Consider the following 10142-nt stretch of genomic DNA (forward strand, 5'->3'; position numbering starts at 1 on the left):
TTGCTGATAGCGCCATTGTGCCCCCCATAGACCCCTGTGTCTACCAGCGGCCGGCCCATAATGGCGCCTCCATGATCAGACTCCCCTACAGGTGTGTCAGCATGATCAGCAGCAAGTGCCTGGCATCCATCTCTGCCCTGCGACAGCGTCCAGCTGGTCACCATGGAGACCGGTCCTTCCCCGCGCACTGATTGGTCAGAACTCCCCGCAGGACGGGCCGCTAAACCAATCACGTATCGTTCATTTCATGTTCAGCTCTGTCCAATGACTGCGCAGTAAATGCTGCGCCATTACGTCACCGGAAATGCAGGCGGAGTTTGTTGCCGGAAGCGAAGACACCGGCGGGGAAATGGCGCCGAGCTCGAAATCAGACCGGAGCAGCGGAAGCCGGAAATGGGGTCCGAGAGACCATATTATCCGGCAGCTGGACCGAGTGCGGGTAAGAAGTGCCCAATGGGCAGGCGACTAAATGTAGCTGTGACTGAAGGGGAATAACGGGAGGAGGAGAGAGGACCGGAGGGGAATAACGGGAGGAGGAGAGAGAGCGAGGACAGTCGGGGAATAATAGCAGGAAAGAGGAGACTGTGAGGAATATCGGGAGGAGGACCGAGAGCAACGGAGAGGAATAACGCGAGGAGGAGAGAGAAGACTGTGAGGAATAACGGGAGGAGGAGAGAAATGGAGTAGGGAGAGAGGACCGGTGATGAATAACTGAAGGATAGACAGAGGACTGGACCGGAATAACGGGGGGGAGGAGGAGAAAGAGAGGACCTGAGGGGAATAACGAGAGGGGGAGAGAGAGGTGGGGACTGGAGAGGAAAAATGTGAGGCGGAATGAGAATAAGGAGAGGAATAACGGGAGGAGGAAGAGAGAGAACCGGACAGAAATAATGGGAGGAGGAGACAGAAGCCCGGAGAGGAATAACAGAGAGAGGGGACCAGAGAGGAATATTGAGGAGAGAGAGAGAGGACCGGAGAGGAATTACAGGAGGAGGAGAGAGAACTGGAGAAGAATAATGAGAGGAATATCGGGAGGAGGAGAGAGGGAACCGAAGAAGAATATTGCGGTGGAACAGAGAAGACCGGAGAAGAATAACGGGAGGAGGAGACAAGACTGTGAGGAGTAACGGGAGGAGAGAAATCACAGGAAATGGAGTACAGAGAGAGGACCGGATGGGAATAAAAGGAGAGAAGACTGTGAGAAATAGTGGGACAAGGCGAGAGAGGATCGGAGAGGAATATTGGGAGAAGGTGAGAGAGGACTGGGAGGAGAGAGAGGACCGGAGAGGAATAATGGATGGAGGAGAGAGAGGACCGGAGAGGAATAATGGATGGAGGAGAGAGAAGGCTATGAGGAATAACGAAGGGAGGACCGGAGAGGAATAACTGGAGGAGAAAGGGGTCCAGGGAGGAGAGTGAGGTCTGGAGAATAACGGGAGGAGAGAGGAGACTATGAGGAAAAACTGGAGCAGAGAGGGGACCAGAGAATAATATTGAGAGAGAGAACCGGAGAGGAATTACAGGAGGACAGAGGGGTCCGGAGAAGAATAACCGGAGGAGAGAGAAGACTGTGAGGAGGACAGAGAGGAATATCGGGAGCAGGAGGAGAGGACCGAGAGAAATAACTGAAGGAGAAGAGAGAGGACAAGAAAGGAATAGCAGGAGGAGGAGACAGAAGCATGTGAGGTATAATGGAAGGAGGAGAGAGGACCTTAGAGGAATAACGGGAGGTTGAGAGAGGACCAGAGAGAAATAACGAGAGGAGGAGAGATGGAGGACTGGATATTAATAACGGGAGGAGGATCGAAGAAGAATATTGAGGAGGAGAGAGAAGACTGAGGAATATTGGGAGGAGGAGAGAGGATCGGAATGAAATAACTGGAGGAGGAAGAGAGAGGACCGGAAAGGAATAACGAGGAGGAGGAGAGAAAGAACCAGATAAGATTAACGTGACGAGGAGAGAAGACTGAGAGGAATAACAGGAGGAGAGGAATAACAGGAGGAGAGAAATCAGAGAAATGGAGTAGAGGGAGAGAGGACCGGCGATGAATAACTGAAGGATAGACAGAGGACTGGACCGCAATAACGGGGGGGAGGAGGAGAAAGAGAGGACCTGAAGGGAATAATGGGAGGAGGAAAGAGGGAGGGGACTGGAGAGGAAAAACGTGAGGCAGAATAAGGATAGGGAGAGGAATAACTTGAGGAGGGGAGAGAGGACCGGAGAAAAGTATTGAGGGGAAAGAGAGTGAGGACCGGAGATTAATGGGAGGAGGAGACAGAAGTCGGAGAGGAATAACAGGGAGAGAGAGGGGACCAGAGAAGAATATTGAGGAGAGAGATGGACCGGAGAGGAATTACAGGAGGAGAGAGAACTGGAGAAGAATAATGGCAGAAGGAGAGAGAGGACCGGAGAGAAATATTGAGAAGGAAGAGAGAGGACCGGAGAAGAATAATGAGAGGAGGAGAGAGAAGACTGTGAGGAATGATGGAAGGAGGAGAGAGAAGACTGAGGAATAATGGAAGGAGGAGAGAGAGGACCGGAGACAAATAACATGAGGAGGAGAGAGAAAACTGGAGAGGAATAAAGGGAGGAGAAGAGAGCGGACCGGATAGGAATAACGGGAGGAGGAGAGAAAACTGGAGAGGAATAACATGAGGAGGAGAGAGAAAACTGGAGAGGAATAATGGGAGGAGGAGAGGACTGGAGAGGAATAACGAAGAGGAGGAGAGAGAGGACCAGAGAAGAATAATGGGAGGAGTAGAGTGGGGGTCGGAGAAAAATATTGAGGCGGAAGAGAGAGGACCAGAGAAGAATAACGGAAGTAGGAAGAGACAAGACTGTGAGGAATAACAGGAGGAGAGAAATCACAGGAAATGGAGTAGAGAGAAAGGACTGGAGATGAATTATGGAAGGAGTAGACAGAGGACAGGAGGGGAATAGTGGGGGTGAGGAGGAGAGAGAGGATCGGAGGGGAATAGTGGGGGGGAGGAGGAGAGAGAGGACCGGAGGGGAATAATGGGAGGAGGAGAGAGGGGACCGGAGGGGAATAATGGGAGGAGGAGAGAGGGGACCGGAAAAGAATATTGAGGAGGAGGAGATAGAGGAACTGAGGAGAATAACGGGAGGAGGAGACGGAAGGGGAGAGAGAGAGGACCAGAGAGAAATAACGAGGAGGAGAAGAGAAGACTGAGAAATAACAGGAAGAGAGAAGTCATGAAAAATGTAGAAGAGAGAGAGAGGACCAGAGATGAATAACAGAAGGAGTAGACAGAGGACCAGACAGGAATAATCGGGAGAGGAGGACAGAGAGGACCGGAGGGGAATAACAGGGAAAAGAAAGAGAACCGGAGAGGTATATCAGTTTGAGAGAGAAGACTGGAGAGGAATAAGGTGAGGAGGAGGACCGGAGAGGAAGAACGTGAGGGAGAGGACCGACCAGAGAAATAATGGGAGGAGGAGAGTGAGGACCGGAGAGGAATTGTGGGAGAAGATCTAGTGACTAGTGATGAGCGAGTATACTTGTTGCTTGGGTGGTCTCCGAGTATTTGTTAGTGTTCTGAGATTTAGTTTTCATCACCGCAGCTGAATGATTTACAGCTACTAGCCAGCCTGAGTACATGTGGGGGTTGCCTGGTTGCTAGGGAGTCCTCACATGTATTCAAGCTGGCTAGAAGCTGTAAATCATTCAGCTGCTGCAATGAAAACTAAATCTCCGAACAGTCATAAATACTCGGAGATCACCCGAGCAACGGGTATACTCGCTCATCACTACTAGTGATGCAGATTAATACCTGGGGTGTACTCTATCACGGTGTCAGGCTTGGTCTCTGTTATAAGCATTGCTTCATCTTCCTCCACACTCACATTCTGAGCCGTCTCGGAGCAGTATAGGTCCTCTGATGACGATCAGTGCTGAGTCTCGCATCCACTCTCCATCTCTCACATGAACACATGATTGTCTGCAGAGCTTCTCAGGTGTAATCTTGCAGTTTATGGCTGGCTGAGAACATGTGAGAGGATTTCCTGACAATATTTAGGTGGATAAAGGGGTCTTGTTATGTGGTCTGGAGATGTCCTCGCTGGATGAACCTTCTGAGTTTTCTCTACAATTTACCCAAAAAAATACTAGAGCCCTTCTGTCCAATATAGAAAAGGCTGACACATGGATTGGGCCGATATAATAATAAAAAACGTACACTTTGCGAGTGGGACAACGTCCACTCGTGTGCTTGTCCACTCAGTTTCCCCCGGTGAGAACCAGTGAGTCTGGAGCTTCCAGTCCAGGCAGATAACTGGATCTAACATAAACACCATGAAGGGAGCACGGCCATCATATGGGGGGCGATTCCCACACCCCACACATACGGGTTCGTCAGTTTTTATTACATTTTATGTCAAATGTATGTATAATAAACTCAGGCTTTTCATCGCTGCAGGGATCTAGTTTAGCTGCCACTCCTTTATTTTATTGTATATTTTTTACCTTTTTGGTTAAGTTATTTCTACAGTGACAATAAATAACTTTTATCTGTTTTGTATTTCCAGATTACTGGACAACTTTCCCCTCGGTTGTTCCGGAAGCTGCCCCCTCGTCTCTGCGTGTCTCTCCGTAACATCGTGGACGAGGAGTTCCTACGAAAGGGGTAATTATTTAACACTTGGACCATTGTTACCTGTCATAGACCAAGTGTCGTTTTTGTTTTTTTTGCCTCCATGGGGGCGGCACATGGCTAACCATTTTGCTGTTCTTTGAATCCCTGTGTCATGCTCTGTCTCCCTAGAGTCCTGCAATCATGTTTTGTATGACGTCTGCTCTAGTCGTATTGACTTTGATAACACTGGTCAACAGCATTTTTGGTGCCAAAGATATTTCATCGAATTTAGGGTATTTTTGGGGTGCTGATTCTGAATATGTCATCAGTTTTGCCAGATTGGCTCAAGTTTTTGAGATTTTTGGTATCTTATTTATAGCACTTGTTGGTAAATGCGACGCATCATCTCATTAATTTCTTTGGATTAGTACTTGAACTGAGCAGTTTTCAATATAGTTTTGTGTTAATTAGTGTTCTAAAAGTTTGTTCATAGCTTGATTTTTGCACTAACTTTATGTTGTTGTCTGTTTTCCAGTGAAAAGCATGAACTCATCAAGAAGAAGTTGTCTTAACGATCCAGACTCATTCTGTTACATTTGTGGTGAATACACACTGCCAAAACATAGAAGAAACATAACAGACTTCGTAAAAAAAGTGTATTTTGCCTATTTTGGGGTTATGCTTGGGGACCAAGACAAGTTTTGGGCACCACACATAGTGTGCAAAGCATGTATCGAATTATTACGAAAATGGAGCAAAGGACAAAGAAAAAGCTTCAAATTTGGTGTTCCAATGGTGTGGAGAGAGCCAAAAAATCATCATGATGACTGTTATTTATGGTAAACACAGGTACAGGCACATCTTCACAATGAGGGACAGGCCTTCTTGCAGATTCCATGTTACTCCCATTTTCGTTTCTTATGCTTATTGAATCCTTGCACTTGCACTGCACAGAAATAACAGTCATCATGATGATTTTTTGGCTCTCTCCACACCACTGGAACACCAAATTTGAAGCTTTTTCTTTGTCCTTTGCTCCATTTTCGTAATAATTCGATACATGCTTTGCACACTATGTGTGGTGCCCAAAACTTGTCTTGGTCCCCAACCATAACCCCAAAATAGGCAAAATACACTTTTTTTACTTAGTCTGTTATGTTTCTTCTATGTTTTGGCAGTGTGTATTCACCACAAATGTAACAGAATGAGTCTGGATCGTTAAGACAACTTCTTCTTGATGAGTTCATGCTTTTCACTGGAAAACAGACAACAACATAAAGTTAGTGCAAAAATCAAGCTATGAACAAACTTTTAGAACACTAATTAACACAAAACTATATTGAGAACTGCTCAGTTCAAGTACTAATCCAAAGAAATTAATGAGATGATGCGTCGCATTTACCAACAAGTGCTATAAATAAGATACCAAAAATGTCAAAAACTTGAGCCAATCTGGCAAAACTGATAGCATATTCAGAATCAGCACCCCAAAAATACCCCAAATTCATTAAAATATTTTGGACACCAGAAAAAAAAATTTTTTTTGTTGACCTGTGTAATTATATGTTTATACGAGAAGAAAGCAGACCTGCAGTAAAAAGTATAGCAGATAAACCAGCAACAGCCTTGGATTGAGATGGGTCAGGATGTGGATTTCAGACTACCTCAGACTCCTATAGACCATGCAGCTTGGGTCGGAGCCATTAATTATAGCTAAGAGTAGCAAAGCAGCGGACAATAGAACGTAATGGATGCTTAATTTTACTGTGTGTGTATATGTTTTACAGTCTTCATATGTGTTTTTCCCTCCAGTCACGTCTTCCTGGGGTTCTCTAAATGCGGTCGCTTTGTATTATCCTACACCAGCGACGTGTTGGATGATGACTTTGCCTTTTACTCCTATCACCTCTATTGGTGGCAATTCCAAGTACACAGCAAGCTGCGCCTGGTAAGTCCTCAGTGCCCATCTGTGTGCTGACCTATATGCAGAGCATCAGTCCACAGCCTGTTATCTCCACTCCTAGGTGCGACAAGTCCGGCTCTTCCAGGATGAGGAGATTTACAGTGACTTGTATCTGACGGTATGCGAGTGGCCGAGTGACAGCTCCAAAGTCATCGTGTTTGGCTTCAAGTAAGTTGTAAATGAAGCAGCCATCTGCTCAGATCAAAAGGAACTCCTTTTCTAAATTGCCTAGGTTACGGGCCACCTCTGCAGTATTTCAGCGTTGGCCTGTCTCTCAGGCAGTGAGCTCCACGCATATGGGGTGTATGGATCTACAGTCCCCCCAATGCAGCAGAGGCAAAGCTTCCTCACATCGCAGAACTGGAGAGTTCATTGCTATCGGTGCCACTATGCTGCTGGTCCGAACTGTCAATCATTCAGGAGTGGAAGCTGGGAGGCAGGGGAAAGTTTTGTATTGGAGGTCCGAAAGTCACCATATATTCTGCACTCTTTCCCAGCACATCTGGTAACGGTATGTTAATGAACATGATGAGTGACGAAAACCACAGAGACATTTATATCAGCACGGTGTCTGCGCCCCCAACGTCCCCCTGCACTGACTGCAGAGAGTCTCCCAAAGGTAGGGCCAGATATGAAGGAGCAGAGCTGTAGCTGGTGACGACCGCGACATTGCAGTATTTAACGCAGCTTTTATTTCCAGGCCCGTGTCTCCTGCACAGCTTCATGCTCCACACAAAGTATCAGGTGGTTTACCCTTTCCCTACATTTCAGCCGGCATTTCAGCTGAAGAAAGACCACGTGGTTCTGCTGAATACCAGCTTCTCCCTGGTGGCCTGTGCAATATCCGTGCACCCTGCAGGTAACTCGTGTGACTCCTTTCTGGCTGCCGTAACGCACTTATTTCAGGGCCCAGTTCATGCCTGTTTTTTATTGTTTAAGGAGATAAAGAATCCAATCAAATTTTGTACAGCAAACAAAGCCAACACAATGCCCGTGCCAGCTGCGCCTTGTCTTTCAGCCCTAGTGTCGCTTCCTCCGGGGGGCACTCTCCTCTTCCCTCTGAACCCTGCTCCCCCACCCCTCCGGGAACTCCACCAGCCGTCACCCGGGCCCGGGAATTTGTGGCTGGTATATTCCGTAGAGCCCGGGAGGCATCTGGACTGGAGGCCGAAGACAAAGGAGAACGGCCTGGACCAAGCAAGCAAAGTCCTTCACAGCCGTCTGACCCAGATTCTCCTACATGGCACCGTACTATTAACGAAGGGCACCACAGGTCCAGCAGTCACACGGAGGAGCCCAACTACGTGAACTACACACAGTTACGCTACGTCCTGGGGGAGGTGACCGAGACGGATCAAGAGAGCGGTGAGAGCGTTGTAGGTGGGAGCGAGACATGCTGAAGCTCGGTGGAGGAGCACATTATAACCATTTCATTCTTTGTAGAATATGAAGACGACAAGATCTCGCTCCCGTTCCTGGTCACTGATCTCAAGGGGCAGCACCTGAAACCGCTGAACGACAAGGCTTCTTTCAAGGTACAGACGGTCTCCCCAGTCTCATTTATACCTTATCTGCCGTTTCTGACCCTCTCACCCCGGTTTCTTGTCACTCAGGGCCAACATCTCATTGTGGAGCAACTCACCCTGGACTTCGAATACGTCATAAATGAAGTGATCCGCCATGATGCCTCGTGGTATCGGCAGTTCTGCTCCTTCAGTGATTATGATATAGTTATCCTAGAGGTAAAGTGGTTTCATGTGTGTTTAACGAGTGATAAATCCTTCACAGACAAGTATAGCTTAGTGTTCTGGTGGATATATCCACTGGTGGGCATTGTCCACCATTATAGTCTCGGAGCACGGCTGCCTGTGACCGATGGGTTCCTGCTGTGAGGAGGGGGCTACTGACAATGGAGTCTCCTCTGCAGTTTTTCTTTCCCTGCAGATGTGTCCTGAGACAAACCAAGTGATAATGAACATCGGCCTCCTGCTCCTTGCCTTCCCTGCTCCACAAGAGGAGGCTCAGCTCAGGTGGGTGACCTTAGGAGCCGGGGCTACGCCTCGTCGTACCTCCGGAGCCTTGCTCACTCCTGTCTGCTTCATCCCATAGGCCTAAGACTTATCACACAAGCCTAAAAGTAGCCTGGGACCTGCACACGGGTGTGTTCAGCACCCTGAGCGTGGGGGAGCTCACTGAGGTGAAGGGACAGACCAGGTAAACAACCACCTCATTGCACCCGGTTTTGTTTCCTTTGCTGGGTTTTTGGGGGTTTGTTCTTCACCTTTTTGTGTTTCTTCAGTGGCAGCGTATGGAGCTCATACCGGAAGAGCTGTGTAGACACGGTCATGAAGTGGTTAGTCCCCGAAAACAGCGCCCGATACGTGAACCGTATGACAAACGAGGCGCTACATAAAGGTACAGCAAACCCCCCCATCCCGCTTTATTAGGGACCATTGGGGCCTCGATGCTTTTAGAAGCCCCCTCATGTAATCCCCTCTCCCCACAGGCTGTTCGCTCAAGGTGTTGGCGGACAGCGTGCGATACACGTGGATTGTGCTGTGACCCGGCTCATCCGGAGACAGGAACTCTACCTCAGCACAAGCGTCTCGGTGCATCGGGAACAAGAGGCACTGCAGTGGGACCTTCGTATTAGTCCTCCTTGTATGCTGCCACCTACTGACCGCTCCTGGAAGACCCCAGCAATGCGTCAGGATCTGAGCTGCTTTTTACGTTTAGTGTGAAGAAAGCCACATTCTGGATAAGATAGGTGGGCCGGTGTTATAGAGGCCGGTGTTATCCCTGCTCTTCCCACAGAGGACATTGGTTGTTCCCCTCCCTACATTGTCTGTCCAGAAATGAGCAGAGGTATTTTTTTTTTAATGGCATGTGTATGTATATATCACGTATCCCTTTACGTTATGTCGGTCTCCTTTTGTGAAATAAATCTCTTTTTTTTTTTTTTTTTTGTTCACAAGTGTCAGATTTGCAGATGAGACTCTCCTCCCCCCACAGCCTTTATTATCTGGGTCCATTCTGTAATAATTGTGATCCCTGGTTATAAAGTGAAGTGTAAAGTATGGGGGATTAACAGAGCAGAGCTTGTATGATAGACCTTCCCCTACAAAGCACCGTCCTGAGACTCCTACAGTCTCCAGATGGATAAATCATGGCCCCCCCCCCCTCCTCCTAAGGCTTTTAGTAAGCCTCTCCTGCAGTCAGTGATGTTACAGGTGCTGGCACCCACCACGCAAGGAGTCATAATGATTAATTATAATGGATTTTAGCACTGGTACACACAGCATCGTCTCCCCTGGTCAGGTCACCAGTTCATAAGGTCACTTGCTCTTAATGGTGCCTGCACTCATTCAGCAGCTGGCTGAGACCCGCCTCCTGCATTGTGGGCTGTACTGGCCACACCCCCAGGACCTCATTCACTGGGCAGAGAGCTGTCAGAGCCCCGCCTCCTGCATTGTCGGCTATACTGGCCACACCCCCTAGGACATCATTCACTGGACAGAGCTGCTGGCTGAGCCCCGCCTCCTGCATTGTGGGCTGTACTGGCCACACCCCCAGGACCTCATTTTGC

At 48.3% G+C, this 10142-nt stretch overlaps 1 protein-coding gene across 1 annotated transcript; it reads left to right on the forward strand.

Moving 5' to 3' along the window:
* Nucleotides 1-249: 249 nt before the first annotated feature.
* On the forward strand, nucleotides 250-9522 carry DCAF15 (DDB1 and CUL4 associated factor 15). The gene is made up of 13 exons (XM_077261823.1): nucleotides 250-439; nucleotides 4547-4644; nucleotides 6406-6541; nucleotides 6618-6724; nucleotides 7054-7175; nucleotides 7257-7415; nucleotides 7496-7921; nucleotides 8000-8091; nucleotides 8170-8298; nucleotides 8501-8586; nucleotides 8666-8770; nucleotides 8856-8971; nucleotides 9063-9522. Exons 1-13 carry the CDS (start codon nucleotides 305-307, stop codon nucleotides 9116-9118), a joined length of 1767 nt encoding a protein of 588 aa, XP_077117938.1. The 5' UTR covers nucleotides 250-304; the 3' UTR covers nucleotides 9119-9522.
* Nucleotides 9523-10142: the final 620 nt, after the last annotated feature.

The sequence above is a fragment of the Ranitomeya variabilis genome, chromosome 5 (genome assembly GCF_051348905.1).
Source record: "Ranitomeya variabilis isolate aRanVar5 chromosome 5, aRanVar5.hap1, whole genome shotgun sequence".
Classification (NCBI taxonomy): Eukaryota; Metazoa; Chordata; class Amphibia; order Anura; family Dendrobatidae; genus Ranitomeya; species Ranitomeya variabilis.

Bases quoted from the DNA above. Each gene is read 5' to 3' on its own strand.
- DCAF15 (XM_077261823.1), top strand. From the start codon at position 305: ATGCAGGCGGAGTTTGTTGCCGGAAGCGAAGACACCGGCGGGGAAATG. The intron at 7,922-7,999 runs GTGAGAGCGTTG...CATTCTTTGTAG, and splicing joins CGAGACGGATCAAGAGAGCG to AATATGAAGACGACAAGATC. The intron at 8,092-8,169 runs GTACAGACGGTC...CTTGTCACTCAG, and splicing joins ACGACAAGGCTTCTTTCAAG to GGCCAACATCTCATTGTGGA.